Source organism: Camelus ferus, chromosome 10 (assembly GCF_009834535.1).
Source record: "Camelus ferus isolate YT-003-E chromosome 10, BCGSAC_Cfer_1.0, whole genome shotgun sequence".
NCBI classification, from domain to species: Eukaryota; Metazoa; Chordata; class Mammalia; order Artiodactyla; family Camelidae; genus Camelus; species Camelus ferus.
The window spans coordinates 49,012,246-49,031,977 of record NC_045705.1 but is presented as its reverse complement, the minus strand read 5'-3'; the positions used below and the strand labels follow the sequence as shown (position 1 = coordinate 49,031,977).

The window sequence follows — 19,732 nt, the reverse complement described above, 5'->3', positions numbered from 1 at the left end:
GAGGCAAGGATTTGGTGCAGATAGTTTATGTAGAAGGAGATCCAGGAAGCAGGAGTGAAGGAATTGGGGGAAAATGATAAAGAGAAGGAATCTACCTAAGAGTGCATTTTGAGGTCACTGGCATCAGTGTACCTCTGAAAAGTGTGTAGAATGCCTTCTAGAATTATCCATCTTCCAGAGTTGTCCACTAGCACCCACCACTCCATAGCTGAGTATTGTCTTCAGGAGCACCAACTTCCCTGAACTCCTAGGCACTTGCTTGCTATCCAAGCAGGTACTCAAGGCTTCAGAGAGGACCATGAGGCAGTAAATGGAAAGAAACGCGATACACTCGAGATAGATACTCACTGGCAGGTGAGTGTGTGCTCACATCTGCCTCCCACTGTTATGGGCTGAAGTCAGAGGTAGATGGAGGGTGTGTGATACAGAGCATCAAATGCAACTACTGCAGGCCAGATCTTAGTTCAAGGGCAGGCTCCTCCTGCATGCTGTCTACCTGCCACATGTGCCTTACAGCTGTGAGAGACCCCAGTCCCCAGTAAGACCTATCCTTTCTCATCTCTACTTCCCAGAGGGGCTACCTGCACATTTGGTCCTTACACTTAGTAGTGCTTAGACCTATCTAAGATTCCACAGTTGTGCTGACTGAATGATATTTACCAGACACATGTAGCTATTAAAATTTTAATGGATTAAAATCAAATAAAATTTAAAATTAAGTTCCTTAGTCACACTAGATACACGAGCATTTCAAGTGCCCAATAGCCACACGTGGCAAGTGGCTATTGGACAGTGGAGTATAGAACACTTCTATCTTCCCAGAAAAATTCAGTTAGAGCTTTTCTAGAGTGAGCCTGCTGGGACAAAATCCTGGCTCTACCACTTACTAGCTGGGTAACTCTGAGCAAGTCACTTAACATTACTGTGCTTTAACTTCCTAATCTGTAAAATGGGATTATCTCAAGGATTAAATAAACAATAACATATAAAGCACATAGTAAAGTCTCACTAGATATTAATGATTATTATTTCCCAGTTTCTCAGGCAATTCCTATGTGAGGGAGGCAGTTGTTAAAGATCCTTCAGTCCCAGTAGAGGTCCCAGGTCCTTTGGGGCTCATCTCTGGGTTCCTAAATTGTCTCGACACTCAAGATGTCCCTGCCATGTGTCGCCAAGTCTCAGAACAGAAATGCTTCTTTGGTCACTGCCTCCGTCTCAGCCTCTTTTCAGTCCCTCTCCCTGACTCCAGAAGATGGAACCTGAACGCTGATTATAAACTTAAGTCAGGGGCTCTACTGCCTGCTTCTGAGAACTTCTGTCTGTACACTCGACTCATTCTGCTGCCATTTTCCCACCACATGTTCCACCCACCCGATGGGCGTCTATACCCTTTCAATGCTGACTGCCACCTGAACCACAGCTAAGCTTCCAGCACCACTTGGAAAACCCAGATATCCTCTAGAACATTGCCTTAACCAAATAGACAGGTCCTATGCATGTTCCAGTTTGCTTCCAACTCCTGCCTTCCCTGGAGAAATGGAATATTAATATTAAAAATAGTATTTATTGAATGTTTATTATATAACAGGAATTGTACTGTTTTTCTATGGATTTCCTTCTGTATTACCCATAGTAATACCTACATGGTAGTACTATTGTTATCTCCATTTCACAGATAAGAAAACTGAGTCTTAGAAAACTTAGGTAGTTTATTCAAGGTCACATAGCTAGTAAATGATGGAAACAGGAATGTGGTGATGACCTTAAACCAGTAGGAGGTCTCTTTTATCTTTCAAGACATTTGAAAGAAGGATGAGCTGATACATCCAACAACATGAATGAATTTCAAATGTATTTATGCTAAGTTAAAGAAGTCAAACTCAAAAGTCTATATACTGTATGAGGCCATTTGTACTATATTCCAAAAAAGGTTAAAGTGTAGGGACCAAAAACAGATTAGAGGTTACCTAGGGCTGGGGATGGAGGAATGGGGTTGGCTACAATGGATATGTGGCTTTTTTTTTTTTTTTTTTTGGTAATAGAACTATTCCATATTTTGATTATGATAGTGGTTACATGATTGCATGCGTTTGTCAAAACTTGCTAAACTACACATTAAAGAGGATGAATTTTATTGAATTTAAAGTATACTTTTATTTTTATATGGAAAATAAAACAGACAGTAATTTTCTCCCAGTTGCCCACAGAGATGGTCCAACTGTGGGAATAGAGGGGAGCAAAGTCAAAGTTTCAAAGACTTAGTTGAGTAAATGAGCTCAGGTGGGAGTTCAGGATCAGACTGCAAGGATTTGAGAAAAAAATTCAAGGAGAGGAAGTGAAAAATAGTACACTTAAATTTCCTGAAAAGCCTGGAGATGCAGGAAAGACAAAAGGTAGGCTTTGTGGAAGGAGAGCATTGATGGAAATTTTTTTCACCCAGAATGGGAAAACTTGAACTTCTTTATTTCAAGGGAGAAATGCTTCAGTGAAAAAGAGATAAAATGTTTACCTTACCCATGTATTTACTTTCTCTGGAACTCTATCCTTTCATGTAGATCTGAGTGTCCATCTGTTTTCATTTCCCTTCAGCCTGAAGAACTTTTAATATTTCATATACTGCAGGTGTGCTGGTAATAAATTTACTCAGCTCTTATTTATCAAAAGAGTGTTTTATTTCACCCTCAGTTTTTGAAGGATATTTTTGCAGGATATAGAATTCTAGGCTGACAGGTTTTTTATTTCTTTCAGAACGTTTGAGGTGTCATTTCATTATCTTTTGGGTTGTCTTGTTTTTGAAGTCAGCAGTCATTCTTTTCTTTGTTTTCCTGATTATAATCTGTCTTTTATTGCGTCTGACTCTTTTAAGATTCTCTCTCAATCTCTAGGTATCATCAATTGATTATGATGTGTCTAGGTGTAATTTTCTTTGTTTTAATCCTGTTTGGAGTTTATTGAGTTTCTTGGATCTGTAGGTTGATATTTTTCATCAGGTTTGGGAAATTTTCAGGCATCATTTCTTTAAATATTTTATAACTCAGTTTCTCTTTTGTCTCCTTCAGGACTCCAATCACTGCTATGTTAAACTGCTTGTTGTTCTAAAGGTCACTGAGACTCCATTTTTTTTCCAACATTTTTTTTCTCTGTGCTTCATTCCGCGTTGTTTCTATTACCCTGTCTTTTAGTTTACAAATCTTTTTGTTTGCAATGTCCTAATACAGATATATTTTTCAGTTCTAAAATTTCCATTGGGTTTTTAAAAACAGTCTGTTTCTCCACTGAGGATCCCTGTCAGTTGACTCAGTAAGTCTATTCCTTAAATTCTTTAACATATTGCTAATAGGTGTTTTAAAGTCCTCATATGATAACCCCAACATACCTGTCAGCTCAAGAACTTTTTTATTGACTGGAGTCTCTTCATAGTTATAAATCATATTTTCCTGCTTCTGAACAATTTTTGATTTTATGATAGACACCGCAGATGCTACATTGTTGAGTGCATTGTTGAGTGTCTGGATTTGTTGTCTTCCTTTAAAGAGTATGGAGGTTTGATCCAGCAGATTTACTGATAGATTTGCTTGATTCACTTTCAGGGCTTGTTTTCTAAGCTTTGTTAGGCCCATGCTTTAGGACTAATGTAATTTTATTCCTAATATGTGGCTTTTCTAGGGTCTCAGTTGAACATAAAATGATTAGCAAGGTCTCCCCAATATGGATGGTTGGGAGTCCTGCATCTCTAGCATTGTGTGATCTCTAATTTCCATTCAGCTCTTAGCTCCCCAGTGGCTATTCTCTCCCAGGCCTTGTGGAGTGTCACCCTGCACGGGTGTAGCTTAGTGTTTGGTCACAGAGTCAAAGGGACTTTTATGCATATTTCTGATTTCTCTGTGCAGCTCCCTCCTCCCTGGCGTTCTTACCAGTAAATCCTATCTACCTTAGTAGCCTCAACTTCCTACCTCTACGACATCAGCTTAGCCAGATTGCCGTTCTCTGCTGTGCTCCACTTTCCTGCACCACGAACCAGAAAATGTCCAGGACAAACCTGGGACTCATCTCTTGTGTTTCCCTTCTCTCAGGGATCATAGTCCTTTGCTATCTGTTTTCCAACTTCTGAAAACTGGTGCTTCATATATTTTGCCCAGTTTTATAGTTACTTATGTCCGGAGGGCTAGTCCAGTGCCATTTGCTACATCAGAATCAGAAGCAGAAGTTAGACGAGCATATATATAGATTTGGGAGTTGTCTGTAGACAGGAATATCTTAATCTCCTCTCCACAGTGCCTTCAAGATAAAATTAAAACTTACTGTGAAGACATACATATCCCTTTATGATCTGCCTGGCTGACTGGCTTCATCACCAATAATTCCTTTCTTACAAATACACACACATACGCACACTACCTTGACCTACTTTTGGTTTTCCATGAACCTCTGGCTTTTGTTATGCTCTTCTTTTGTACATACTGGTCCCTCTGCAAAAACACCCTCCCTTCTCTCCCCTCATTGCCTTGCTAACTCCTACTTAATCCTTCAAAATGCAGCTCAACTGCTGTCTCCTCCAGGAAGCCTTCTCTGGTACAGAATGGGTTAAATGCCCCCTTACTTGTGCTTTTATATTAGCATGCTTTTGCCTTTAGCAAAGCTGTATTGCAAATACTTTATTGTAATCGCCTGTTATGACTTGTCCTTCGTGCCCTCCACCCTACCCTCCAGACTGAACATCTCAAGGACAGGGGCCCAGTCTGATTCTTTTCAGAGTCTCCATGGCCTAGCACTGGTTTTAGGAAACTTTTTCTATAAAGAGCCAGATAATAACTGCTTTGGGGTTTGCAGGCCAGACAGTCTCTATTGTAACTACTTGACATGCCCTTGCAGCATGGAACTAGCCATGAACAATATACACAAAATGTAAAATAAAAAACCTTCTTGGAACAAGAACAGGCAGTGTGCTGTAGCTTGCTGATCCCTGGCTTAGCACCTAGTGTTTTCCTAGTAAATGTTTGTTCAATGAATTAGTTAATAGAATAGAATAGAATAGAATATCATTATTGGAGGCCTCAGGGGAAACGCAAGGGAATGTCATTGATCGCCTGAGTGTAAGAAGTCTCCCTGGAATGGAAAAGTGACATTTCTCATGAGACCTTAAGGAAGGAAAAAAGTAAACGAGGCAGAAAGAGAGAAAGTTGAGGAATCTCTGGCCCACATGACAGCTCTCCCAATGCAGGGATTTTTTCCAGGAGGCCATACTGGGATGGGATCCTGAAAACTAGACTGGCTCAGAGCGAGTTCCTGAAGCAGCCAAGAGTAGGAAGAGCCAGAGGGCAAATACAAGCTGTGTACTGGGCAGCACCCCGGGGGCAGACCCAGAGGAGCCACATTCTGTGGCCAAATCCAGAGAATCAGAAGCCAGGCAGATCCTGAAATTGGGCTCAGGGTGAGAATAACCAGGACAAGAGCGAAGTGAGATCCAAGACAACTTTTGTGCCTAGGGTTAGAGGTCCACAGCATTCTCCTGTGACCACTGGCCACGTAGTACCTGGATAAGTCTATGGATGTGTTAATCTTTATCTTCTCAGAAGAGTTAAGTGACAGAGTTATTGCTATGAGATAGAGGAGAGGAGGCTAGAACTTAGAACTGATGTAGCTACTATAACAAAATCCAAAAGGGCTCAACCAGGGCCCTAAACAAAGATTTGCTGAGATATGATGGGTGAAGCTGAGGTTGGATAACAGGGGTGGCAGCAAACTAGTCACCAAGGCTGTGGGACATTCTCCAGTGAAGCTCTAGGAATGAGTGTCAAGGAAATGACTGGGTGGCTTCTGCAGGATTGGGATTGGCAGGGAAATGCAGACACTGGCAAGGCAGACCAGGAAATATGGGCTGTCACTGAATACGTGCCACATGCAGGCACTTCAGAGAATCCATCTACTGTGCCACACGCCTCCTCCTCCACCAGACAAAAGGCCAGACACGGTTCTTCTTTCAGCAGCACTAGCCTTTTCAGCATCATTGTGAACACTGGTAATTTAGCACCAGTGATTACAACAGAAAAGATGTCAGAAATGAGGAGGCTACACATAAATTTAGGATACCCCCCTGGAGTGGCTTTTCAGACAAACGCACACCTGGTTGGCTATCAGTATCTCAAACCTGTATGTCTAATCATTTCCTCCTCCCAGCCTCTCACCTACCTCTGTCCCATCTATGCCTCATCCAAGCTACTAGGAGTAAACATCTAGACTCAGATATGTGTGAGCCACTTGGACACTGCCTGGGCCTGAGAGGGATGCTAAACCAAAGAGCTGTGGCCTTACCTGAGAACCAAAGTGTTAGCAATGGTCTCTGTTCCTCCTCTGTCCCAAGACTGAAGCCCAAGTGTTTCCGCAAGGACCCCAGTGGTAGCCTCACTACGTATTCCTTTAGGAAGCTCACAAGCATTGCTTTGTCCCCGTCTCCCCAGGCCTCCTGATGCCTGCAGCCTTTCTCCCACTCCTCCCTCATTTCCTGGTGGACAATGGAACCCAGGACGAAACTTCTTTGTGTCCCATCTAACTGAGGTCCCTCATTCCCCTGAGATGGTACTTATTCCTTTTCTCTTAAGTTACATCTTATGTTTCTTATCTCCTATATTGAATTAAAGGCAAGTTCATGTTTTACTCATTTTTGTAGTTCCCGAACTACAGCCAAGGAGGAAACTATAATTACTGTGGGTCTACTGTGTGCCTGTGATTGCACATACCTCATGTCATTATTTTGAAAATTGAATTTAATTCTTCTAACAGGTGGATAAGGTAGGCATGATCATCCCTGAATTACAAAGGAGGGAGCTGGGACTCAGGGAAATAAAGTCATTGGAATTTGACCAAGTTTATACGGCTAGTGAGTGGCAGTGCCAGGATTTGAATCCCCATCTTCTGGCTCTAAGACCAGTGCCTTTCCTTTAGGTTGTTGTTTGCTGTTTATTTTTTAACAGCATGCAGGAGAGCTGATTGCTTCAACCCAGTAGGAGTTAGGAACTCTGCTGAACTGAGGCTTGAATTTAATCATATTGAATCAAATCTGTGCAAGTCTGCTCCCAAATGCTTCCAGCACATATATTGCCACCTTCCCATTTGATTATTTGGTTGGAATGCTTCAGGGAGCACGTAGTAAGCATTCACAGTGCATCAGGCAACAGGGCTAGGGACTGGGGCTACAGTGCTGAAGACAGGCTTCCCCAGGGAGTTTACAGTCTAGTGGGGAAACAAACATATAGCAGGGATCATAAATGTGATCTGTGATGATACAGAGAACAAACTAGTGGTTACCGGTGGGGAAGGGGGAGGGGCACAATGTGGATGGGGGGCAAGAGGTACAAGGTACTATGTATAAAATAGATAAGCAACAAGGATATGTTGTACAGCACAGGGAATATAGCCATTCTTTCTTTTGTAATAACTTTAAATGGTGTATAACCTATAAAAATATTGAATCACTATGTTGTACATCTGAAACTAATATACTATTGTAAATCTGTATATTGAAACAGATATAATATTGTACTTCAGTTTTAAAAATGTGATCTGTACTAAGAGGAGACAGAAGACAAGGGCTTAAGTCATTCTAGGGTGGTCTTGGGAGGCTTTTGGGTAGATAATGAAGGAGGAATGAGTTCGCTAAGCCAAGAGGAGGAGAGCACAGAGGGAACAGCATGTGCTCAGGAACTAGAGTACAAAATTGCAGGTAGGATGGGTCTGGAACAAGGGGGCATTTTGGTGGAACAGAGCGGGAGGGGCAAGAGATGCTGCATCTGGCCTCCCTGTGTTCACATCATGAACCAAAGGTCATGGGTGGCTCCAACCCTTGCCCCTATACAAGCCATGCTCTTGGCCTAGATGATAACTAGGACATTCTCCCTACTCAGGAAGTGAGTTAGAGAAATAGCTGGCAACATCTCCATCTGTCTTCTCTAGGAGTGTGAGGGAAAGACACAGAGTCTGCATTTCCCTGATGTGTGGGAAATAATGAGCCAGCAATTGAGCAGACCCACATGGTGATGTCATCCCTCAGAAAGCTGTGCAGGTGGCTTTGTGCCCATGTTCTTGATGTGCCCCTGGGTCTGAGGACCCTGGGGTAGCAGGTGGCAGATGTAAACAAGATCAGGGCCTGTTCAGAAGCATTTTATTAAGTCGTGGGGTGGACTGGAGAGAAGTCCAGTCCCATGGGGTAGTAAACTGCAAATGTTGGTTGTCCACCCAGTTCAAGTTTTCCTCTTTACTATCCCTGAAAATGTTTCTTTACTTGAGACTTTATAAAACCAACCGAGAATGGTGGAGAACTGAGCCAACTCTATGATGAGCTGTATGTAACTTAGTAATAGAGATGCATCTATAGTCATCATGTGCAAAAACAAATCCAGTGTGGTGCTGGTGTTGACTCTCTTTCCTCTTCTTCCTCCCTCCGAGACTTTGAAAAGTCTTCAGGCCAAGTTCTGTGTTGGTCCTGCCCAGACCTTATTCTGTTCTCCCTTCACATCATCCATTAATTCCATCCTACATCCCTCTACAGTCATCATCCTGCATCATCCTCACCCAACCACTGTGGACCAGTCACTTCCTTGTATCTGCATCACCTCTCCTGTCCTTTCACGGGGCTAGCCTGCCTGCCTCTCACCCTGGAAGGTGCATCCAGCTAAAAACAAGTATGCTTATTCCCAAGAACTGTTAAGCCTACTTCCTTTCTCCCTCCCTTCCTTTTTGCTCCTTGCTGCCCTCCCCGGCTCCACACTCCAATTTTGCTCCCTCTAATGCGTTCTTCACACTGCTGCCCGGATGATTTATCTGAAATTCAAATGTGACTGTGTCATTCCCATGCTCAGAACCCTTCGGTGGTTTCAGACCCTTTCAAATGACATCCGAACTCCTGAAGCATTTAGAACAAGGACATCCATGAGCAGGCTCCTTCCTACCTCTCTGGCATCACTGCCTACCTCTCCCCTTGACAGAGTGTGACACAGCAATGTGAAATTACGTATGGCTCCCCAAACACGCAAGGTTATTTAGTGTTTCTGAGTCTGCCAGAAACAGCCTTTCCTCTCTGTTCTGTCTTACAAATCTGATCAGCATTTAAAATTCTCCCAACTTTTCTCTGCTCTGAGCTCTTCCCAGACAGAAGTCATCATGCTGGGCTGCCTCTGTGTCTTGTTCGGACACCTACCATTGCCCTGTCTGCTTATTTCCAAGACTTACTTACTTGTAGGGACTCTTACTCATCCCTGAATAGCACAAATCTAACACAGAGCAGGTGCTTGGCCATCACTGGTTGAATCATTGTCCAATTACACCTCCTCTCCATGCTTTGAGGGACTTGTATTTTATCCACAGCCACACTGATACCTGCATCCCAATTGGCTTTCCCAGGTCGGGCCAATCACTGGTCTGCGATCATCGGCGGATCCCACTCCAAGAATTACGTGCTGTGGGAGTATGGAGGATACGCAAGCGAGGGCGTCAAACAAGTTGCAGAACTGGGCTCACCAGTGAAAATGGAGGAGGAAATTCGACAGCAGGTAAGAAAAACAATCACAGAATCACCGAAACCCAGAAATGTAGTCAAAGCGTCTTTTTAGGTTTCTTTCCCAGCGGCTTGAAGTTTATAGGACCATGTGCTGGAAAATTGGTGCCATAGGAAGTGAAATCTAGCTGCTGAGTTTGGGGGCTTTATGTTCAGTAGAGGACAGGGACACCTGTGTCCACCTTGTCGTCTCAGATTTCCCCTGGATGTGCTTGTTGTTTCTTCAGCTTGTGCTTAAAAGCTATGGCCGTGTTGTTGGGATGCCATGTCTCTGTTCTCCTGAGGTCGGTGTGGTGGATTACGGTTTTCTTAATATGATCCTTGAGAGGGTTGGGGGAGTGACATTCACACTAAGCTGAAATCACCATTTCTAAAAATAAACATTTGTGCATTGACACGTGCTTTTTGCACCTATGTCTTGACGTGTTTGGTAAATTAGTCAGTGATTAATCATGGTCATTACACGCTAAAGCATCTTTTATATACCATGTATCATGTCCTGTGCGCCCAGGAGCCAGACCATTATCTAGGTCCCCATTCATACCAATGGGAGATGGGGAGAGATAGTCCATCAGTAAAAAAAAATATTGTCGGGAAATTCCATCACCCCTCATCAATAGCTCTAGAAAGAGGCTAGTGAGGGATCTGGAAGAAGAGCTACAGTTTTTTGAAGGCCATTCACAGGCTGCACTGTGGGAGGTGACAGTCCAGCTCTGGCAGTCACTACTCACAGAAGCCCTTCGGGCCTGAGAGAGCCTGGTAGGCAGCCACATCTCGCTGCCCAGGAGCACTCAGGAGGGAGTAAGGAAAGAGAAGACCGAGCTTGGGATGCGGTCATTTCACAGCACAGGTCACTGCAGGCCATTGCTCTGGTCACACTCCCATCCCACATCTCCTGAGACAATTTCGGGGGCCCTGAAGACCCTAGGCCCTGTGTCTCACAACATGTGTGTGCAGGAGGGCGAGCCCATCTGAGGCCCCCAGTGCTTCCTCTTGAAGTTCACCATCTGGACTCCAAGCTCCCACAAACCCTAAACTGAATGCAGCATTCCTACTATAATCCCCTGAGGAATCCTTTTGGGCCAGAGTCCAAAATGCCCAGGAGTTAGCTTGTTTCTCATTGATTTGATTTAAAACCTTTCTTCATTCTTGGAAAAATTGTTTAACCCAATGTTCTAAGAGAGCATGTTATTATTCATCACAAGTTTATCCTACTAGCTACTCAGTGTTTCGCTGACTCTGGCTGCCGTACCTCCTAACTGGTATCACTCATTTGGGCTACAGTGCACCACATTCGTCTGCAAAGTCACGAGGGCATCATGTTGGTCCTAGTCTGGCTTGTCAGGGAAGGGAAATCCCTTGTTTGGGTTCTTGGTTCTTGGTTCTCAGGCATGGAATTGTGATACGCCGGCTTGTCAAGTTCTGTCGTGTCGTGTTGTGTGTTAAAACCATTTGTTACAGATAATAGTTGACGTAGTGAAGTTTACAAATTAATTGGATTTAGGTCAAGGGCATCTTCATACTCGTGCTTGTGTCACTTGTTGGCTGTTTTAAGGAGTTTCTGGAGAGAAGTGGAGCACATATGAATTATGAGAAACTGAGAAAACATAGTGCTGGCGAACATAGCAGTGAGAAGGCTAAAAACTGATGGATAAGACCCTGCCTTAGAATGGGGCCTCCTTTAGGAAAACATTCTTTGCTTGCTGTGTTTCTAACGAGCACCTGGGATTAGCTCCTGTACACACAGACAATATTTGGCTATCCCAGCTGGCTAGTGTTCCTGATGTTAAGTCATCATAGTGCTTAATTACAGGTACTGCACACAGGAGTTAAAAATCCCATGGAGCATGTCCTAAGGGATCATCTGTCCGGCCCTCTGGGTGCTGACCATGCACTCTGAGCTCTCACCTCTAGTTGGAGAAGACAAGATTATCATCCCAGTTTTGCAAATAAAGAAACTGAAGCACCATCAATAGCTAGAGAATTCCAGAACTTGAACCCAAGACTGTCTGACTCTGCAACCTGCACCCGCAGGGGCTCCTGAAAATGCGGGGTCCCTTGTTTAAAACTTAAGAGTTTCAAGTTGGTGACCCTGTGAATTTCACACCATTGGGCCCTGAGAATCTGCAAAGATCACACACTCATCAGGCCGGCCCTGCCCATCCGCTTTCCCTGCCCCATGGAGAAGCTCCCTCCACCACCCCAGCCTCTGAAATAAGCCTGTTTCCAGAGCTCTGCTAGCAACGCATCAAGCACCCCAGCCCCCCAGCTCATCAGAAAGTCAGGTGGATAGAGTGATTTCAGGGTCCCTTCCCTTCCGAACAATTCATGGTTCTAAATATTGTTCCCTGCAAGCACACAATTTATTATATTTTCCTGTAAGTCAGGTAAGGAACAACATAAAAAGGAGCAAGAATATGAATCCTCCTAGAATATAAAAGTCCTCTGAATAACCAGGAGCTTGTTTGAACACATCAACAGACTAACACAGTGTTCTCAGCCTTTAATGCCTTATATCCTACCAACCACTCTATCAAAGAACCCAAGTCCAACAAGGATGAAAATAAAAAGCCCTCTTTTGCTAAGAAAAACATTTATATGCTTCCCAGCACTCTCTTATTGTAGACTTATCGCTCACTGCAAGTTTCAAGGGCATTAAAAATCACAGCAGATATTGTTGGAGGTAAATCTTATGCTAATGGCTTTCAAATACAAATGAACAAAAATAATAATCCTATTAATAGTGGAAAACTGTAATAATATTATTGAGTGTAAATTTTAATGTTACTATAACTGCAAAACACCAAGAATATTAATGAAAAATGACCGCAGCATTACTGGCAATAATGACACTGGTGGCTGGAGAGAGTCAGGGAAGGGCACAATGCACACTTCTTTGCAGGGAACGGAGGCCAGTGTGTCCTAGTGGGGACTGTGGATTAGAAATACTGAGCTAAGGCCAGCACCGGGCAGGTCACAGATGGGTCACCAAGACACGTGGAGGCGTAGGGAATGGTAGATCGCACGTGTAGGTAGGTAGACCCAGGACCTAAAAGTGAGTCGATACGTACTCATAGTTCTGAAAACATTACACTAAGACCATTTCTACCCCATCAAGTGCACATTTATGTCATGTACACTAGGTGTCTGCTTCTCTGCTGGATGTGGCCCAAAGATGGTGCACCCTTCACCATGTTTTTCATGCTAGAAACCTAGTCATTATCCTTGATTCTGCCCCCTGCCCCAACTTTTGCCTTCTCTCCTAAATTCCTCCAGTTCACTTCCTCATCACCACATCTCCATTTAAACCACCTTCATCTATTGCCTAAATTATTGCACAAGCCATCTGGTCTCCCTACCTCCAGTCTTCCTGTTACTCACACTGCCTCGTGGCCATTTTATAAAATACCAATTGGAGTATGCCACTCTCCCAGTTAAGATGTTTAATGGCTCCTGACTGACCCTAGTCAGGATGAAGTCCAAACTCCTTTTCATAGCTTAAGCACCCTGCATGATCTGGCCTTGTTTACCTCCGCCATCTTAAATTTCTTGCTGCAGATCCAAGCTTTACCACTGCAGAACCTCTCAGTTTCTCCCAAGAGCCATGACCCTCTGGCATCTGAGCCCTCTGTCAGCCTGGAACATCTTGCAGCTCCCCTTCAACTGGTAAACTCTTTATCCTTCAGGACTCAGCTTAAACGTTGCTTCTTCCTGGAAGCCTTCCCAAATTCCGTACAAAACTGGTACCCTTGCCAGGTGCTCCTGCAACACCCTGTACCTCCCCTATCATTACAGTCATCACGTTTACTGCAAGTCCTTGTTTGATGTCTCTTCCTCACTAAACTGCGAAGTGCAAATCCATCTCTGTATCCTCTGAGCTGGGTGTAGTGTTAATTGCTTCATAATTGTTTTGTCAACAGAAAATCGACCAGTTGATCAAAGAAAGAAATGGAAAATTTTATTCGAGCCAAATGTGAGGATTATAACCTGGGAAGAACATCTCAGAAAACTCTGAGAACTGTTCTACCCATTAGAAGTCAAGGCACAGTTATGTACGTTTTTTGAGACAAAAGGCTATGCATCAAATGATGTATTATTGGCAGTTTACACAACCCAGATCTAAGCGTCATTGTAGTGGGTCACGTGACCCCTTACCAGATTGAGAAGGAATGTTACCTTTTAAGGAGTTGTCTTGTTGATGCTGGGAGAACATTGCTCTTTATGGTTGAGCAGGTATTCCTGCCGGTTTGATCGATGCATAAGAGAGGCACACGATGCACAGTGAGGGGAGAGAGGAGACCAAAGGGCAGAGAAGAATTTTTTGTGTTTAAATTGTTCTCGCCTTGCCGAAAAATATGAATTTTATTTCACCGTTTCTTCAGTCTACTAATTTATTCAATAGCTTCACTGAACACCTGCTAAATAAACGATCAGATCATTCCCTACCTTCATGGAGTCCATGTTCTAATGGGGGAGACAAGGGAAAAAACAGTTAAATAATTATAAATTACAATAAGTAAAAGAAACCCACGGGAGTGACATAGAGACCAGTAGTAGGGAGGGACCTTTTTAAGTAAGGTGCTCAGGGATGATCTCTCTGAGGAGTGCCCATTAAGCTGAAACCCAAAAGAAAAGCATGAGGAAAAGACCAGTCTGGATGGTGACAGCAGCATGTAACATGAAGACTGAAGTAGAAAAGAGCCTATGGTGCTTGAAGAACTGAAAGCAGGTGTGGCAGAGGAGAGGGAGTGAGGGCATGAATGAAGGCACATTGTCTCCGGGCTGGAGAAATTCACAGGTTGGGTGGGAGAAGCAGATACATAAATAACCATTTCCATATAATGTACTTAGTTGCTTTAGGGGAATCTCTGCTGCAGCCGCGGAAATGCAGGCATTAGACTGTGCCCTGGAGGGAGCCCTTGAGTGTGCAGTTCTCGGAGTTCCCCCAGCCTTTAACATCCCCTGTTCCTTGTGGACACACATAGACGTGTGTTAGTTTCCCCACCCCTTCCCCTGGGTGGGCTGGGTCCACAGCTCTCTGTGCTGTCTCTCTCCTAGACTGAATCATCCCCACTCATTTCCTTCTCCATCTCCCAGACAGGCTCTGTGTCCCTGGAAGGCAAGTGCTTGTTGGTTTTCCTCACTGCTCTGTTCTTATGCATTCTATTGCTTCATTACAGTTACTTTTTTTTTAAATTGAAGTATAGTTGATTTACAGTGTTGTGTTAGTTTCTGGTGAACAGCATAGTGATTCAGTTATTCATATATATATATTCTTTTTCATATTCTTTTTCACCAGTTACCTGTATCTCTTCAATTTTAAATGTCTAATTATGTCATTCAGATTATTCTATTATCTCAGGGTCTTAGGGACTAATGTTTCTTTGAATTGAATTTGCTCTCTCTCCCCATCACTCGCTTCCTCATTTGATTTTGGTTATTTTGCTCATCTTCAGTGGGTGCTTTCCTTTGTTTCCTGTGGGAGTGCTATGCTCTCAAGTTGTGGTGTCCCGTTAGGGGGAGATTGCATTTTTGTCTTTCCACCCGAGTTTTAATGGCATTTCTCAGCTTGCAGTTGCCTGCTGCCTGCCCAGTATAAATGTGGACTCTGCATTCACACATGGGAGAGGCTGGGGCTTCTATTTCTTGAAGGTGAATTTTCAATCATGGGCCTGGACAGAGGGCAAGCTTCCTTTTCACCCCCCTGAAATAACTGATGGAGGGTTTTCTTATCCCCTGTTCATAAAAAGGGCAGCCCTTCAAAATGTCCAGCTTGTTGCGGGGCATTTCTTCCCACATCCCACCTCACACCAACTCGAGACCCCTGCCTCTCTCCCTGTGTGGCTTTAAAACCTCCACCTCCAGCTCCTGGGGCCGCCCTGGCCCCAACAGGTCCCCAGGCATCAGCTCCTGTCCACAGTTCTGGGTTAGACTTTCCTCCCCCTTTCTGGTATCCAGGAAATTTTTTCTAAATTCAGTTATGTATTTATGAAACTTTGTCTTGCTATAGTTTGTCTAACATTTCTATGTGTTTTTAGCAGGAGGGAGAACCTTTTGAATTAGCTCAGTCTTTGATGTTTCCAGATGTCCACCTAGCATATCCAGCACCTAATACAGTGTCTCACATGAAGTAGGTGCTCAACCAGTGTCTGAACTGATGAATTGACAACCAAGCCATAAATGTCTCTTGTATAAGAGGCCATGAGCTGTGAATGCCTCTCACTCGTGGAAAAAAGAATGCTAGAAAAAAATTCCAACTTTTATATTTCTCAAAATATAGAAAAAAACACTCTGACTTGTATTTCTCGAGACTCACAGCTTCCCTGACCATAAGAGGTCAGATAATGGTGGACCCTAATGTAAGCATTGATTATTTCACCTGCAGGAGGCCTCACTTTGGCGGATTCCTTAAACCTGCTGCCAGGATTATCGCACCACCTGTGGCACAAGAATCAATAAACAAAGGGATGTGCTTTTTCTTTAAAGTTGAAACAGTTTATAAGGCTCTGGGAACTGTCAGGCAGGGTTTGAGAATTTCCTTTTCTCATCTTCTTTAAATCATTAGAGATAACAGGTGTCTACTAAACTTTTATTTTTCCTGATTTTTTATTTTCTACAGTTATGATCACTTTCCTCTAATTAGAACTAAAACCCTTGCCTGATTTCTGATATTTTCCATGAATCGTGACATGCTGCCTCATGTGTTTGAAAAAGTGTCACACACACACACACACACACACACACACACACACACACACGTTACTAGCTTTTATTTATAGTAATAAAGTTCCAGTGATCTGCAGTGCTTGTGAGTAGTCGTATGGTATAATTGCTAAAAGCACTGGCTCTAAATCAAGATTCCTGGATTCAAACCCTGTTCCAGCTCTTACTTACTGTGTGACTTTAGACAAGTTACTCAACCCCTCTGTGCCTTGCTTTCCTCTTCTAGGAGATGAGGGTGGTTGTAGCGCCAGCTTCACAGAGTGGCCTAGGGACTAATGGAGCGGATACGTGGAAAGTGCCTGGAGCAGGGCCTGCCCTTTAGACAGTGCTCTTTAAGTGTTATCTATCATTACCACGTTTCCATTCTTGGGTGTCCATTTCCTCATCAGTAAAATGAGGGGTTTGTCCGAAGACTGAAGGGCCCCTGCAGGAGCTTGAAAGGTTGGTGATTCTAGAGGTTCAAGTTTATCATGTCCATCCTCACCCCAAGAGCCACAGGATGAGGACCACTCCTTTGCCATCCTCCAGGCTCTCTCTGCCTCCCACTCCCCCCACCCCCGCTTAACAGCGTCATCTCCTGATAGCCCTAGTCCTCTGTCCACAGTTGACCCTAAACAATTTAAGGACAATAACCACATCCACATATAAAAAAAAGGAGCCCCAGCAAAGCTCCATGCCCGTTCCAACTCTATTCCAGTGCTTACATTCCTCCCCTTCCGTGGAATGGCTTTATCTGGATGCCCACAGGATCTAGTTCAATGCCACCTCCAGAACAAGGCCTAGAGGCAGCCCCCAAACAGGAGACCTTCCCATGTGCCACAGGACACCTGCCAGAGGGTAGAAATATAGACAAGGCTCCCAACCCAAGGAAGGAGGTGGTCCAGTGAAGTCTCTCGAGCGTCAGTAACAGGAACCCGCTCGAAATAACTCAAGACAAAGGAAACTTGACTGTAGACAAAAAGTAGAACTCAGGAAAACACAGCTAATTCTGACTTCAAAAAAACCTCACGAGAGCTGTAACCAGAAGTCATCAGGCTGAGACAGCTGCTGACGCTCTCCCCTCCCCACCCAACCCCACTACCTGGGTTATGTGGTCTTTTCTCTGCTCTTCTATGTGAATCTCTTCAACCACCTTTTCTCAATAGATCTGCTGTCTCTTCTTACTTATGTTGCACGTAGCCCCAAATGGTGGCTATATGACTTTCTTCCTTGGCTTCCATAGCCAACTGAGCAGGGTTGGTGACTCTCAGTTGCAACACTGGAAAGACAGATTGATCATTGGATGGTTTGTGCATGGGTTCCCCCTGCATCAGAGAGCTACTCCTAATCCAATCAGCAGCCACCCCCATGTAAAGAACCATAGAGCTGTGGTTAGAGCAGCTTATACTAAAAAGGGAATTGAAGGTAAATTAATTGACATTTCAAGTCAGCAGTAGATTGGCGAGAAGTAGACCAAGTCACAGAACCTCAGACAAAGAACCAGAATTCAGGGCTGCATGTCAGGGAGGAGCACTAAAGAGAATGGAGGCTTGGCACAAAGGAGAGAGGCGATCAACAGAGCCCCAGGGTGCAGAGCTAAGCCAACTGGGGGGAAATGCTGGGACCAGAGGTTAGTTCAGCCACTGATGTGGGACCAGGGGGTATCACTAGACCTAAGCATAAAGATTTGGAAAGGCAGAGACCAGAGAAGTGATACGAGGGCCAAGGGCATGGTCACGACCACTTATTTGCTCTTGCACTGCATTGCACTTATCTACCACCTTGCATTGTTACTTTAGAACCATGAAAACAGTACAGGGCAAGTAGGTAAGCTTCATAACTATTTGACCTTGAGTAGGTCACCTAACCTCACTGAGCCTTAGATTTTTCATTTACAAAATGACCATAAGACTATGAACCACATTTGTTGGTTATGAAATAATATAATTGCAGTGCCTAGCTTGAAATATGACCAATTATTACTTTTATTATTAGGACAAAAAAGTACATTTGAAGGATTTATAGTTCCCTTGTCCTCCCACCTTCTAAGAAAATGCTTTGGCTTTATTGGGTGGGAATGCAATTGGAAGAGGTGGGTATATGCACTACATAAAAGCTGCTGGCGGATATAGACCAGGAAGAAGGAAAAGTAAGGGGAGAAATAAGACCAGGAAGCTGGGACAGTATTAGAATTCTAAGGAGTGAGAAGAGACATATTTGAGCAGCTGCTGTTTGGACTGGAAATCAGAGCGAGGAGGAAAGGTCAAAATAAGACTTTTAGTAAGTTTGATTTCTAAAAGAAGAGACATCAAAAGAGAATTTTTAGCTGTACACTTTGCAGAACACTGTGTGATGTAATTTATCCTCTGCTTCCTCCTCAAGAAACATTCAGTAAAGACCTACAGTGCTTTCAAGGCTTCATGGAGTCAGACTGGGTAAATAAAATAAAATAAATTTAGATTTGTCAGTCCCCAGAAATGCCCAGTTTTATTTGGGTTACATTAGTATTATTATCTATACCTCTTCTGTCCTTCACCACCTTATTCAAGGCTTAACTGCACAGAATGTGTAAGTGGGTACTTAGAGTTGATAGAAAAAAAGTGATACTATGGGTGGAGGTGGAAAAGGAGTTAAAAAGATTCTCAGTCACAGACACTTGACACAGAAATTAGAACATCATTTGAAAGGTGTGATCTGAGTCATGGGAAACCTCTTGTTTGCTTTCAGTTGGGTCTTCAAACAAATCTATATCACAGTAGGACAAGCAGCTAAAGTGACTGAGCGATGCCTGTTCTTTAATAAATCTTGCCCAGGCTGCCTTTGCTGGAAGAAGCAAAGTAGTAGCAATTCCCAACCTCCATGGTTCGACATTAGAGCATCATCAATCCCTGGGAATTTTTCTGAGAATCTCTGAGAATCTCTCTTTGAGAGAGATGGGGAATAATTTTATTCAAAAGTTATACATTATTTAACCCACTAAAAATCTATTTTTACAGCAGCTGAGCCAAAATATTACAAACACAAGACAAGTTTAAGTGGGGAAATAACAAATTGTCAAGACCTAGAGGGCAGTTTGGCAAGATCTATCAAACTGGTACATTTAAAAATTTTTATTATGGGCAAAAATATGCAGAACATAATACTGTCTTCACCATTTTTAAGTGTACAGTTCAGTAGAGTGCTGAATATATTTACGTTATTGCGTATACATTTTCTTTATACCTTGATATAGTATTTCTAAATCTAGGAATTTGTCTTTCAGAAATATTCTCACACAAAGGTATATGAAGAAGGATACTCATTACAAGAATGTTTCTAAAAATAAGAGATGGGAAGAAGCATTTTTTTTTTTATCAATAGGGGACATATTAAAAAAAAAATTCTGGCTGCTCTTATGTAGTTAAATACCATTCAGCTATTAAAAGGAATAAGTCAGATCCGTGTGTACTGATACAGAACGCTCCCTGGTGTATATGCTTA

The 19,732-nt window shown here is 43.2% G+C and overlaps 1 protein-coding gene across 2 annotated transcripts in view; it reads left to right on the top strand.

The window, feature by feature from the left end:
- Nucleotides 1-19,732, top strand: part of SPON1 (spondin 1) — a 242,933-nt gene that overhangs the window by 136,331 nt on the left and 86,870 nt on the right. For both annotated transcript variants that reach the window (XM_032488972.1, XM_014565301.2), the window contains exon 6: nt 9,397-9,545. In XM_032488972.1, coding sequence (XP_032344863.1) covers nt 9,397-9,545 — 149 coding nt within the window. The remainder of the gene's footprint in view (nt 1-9,396; nt 9,546-19,732) is intronic.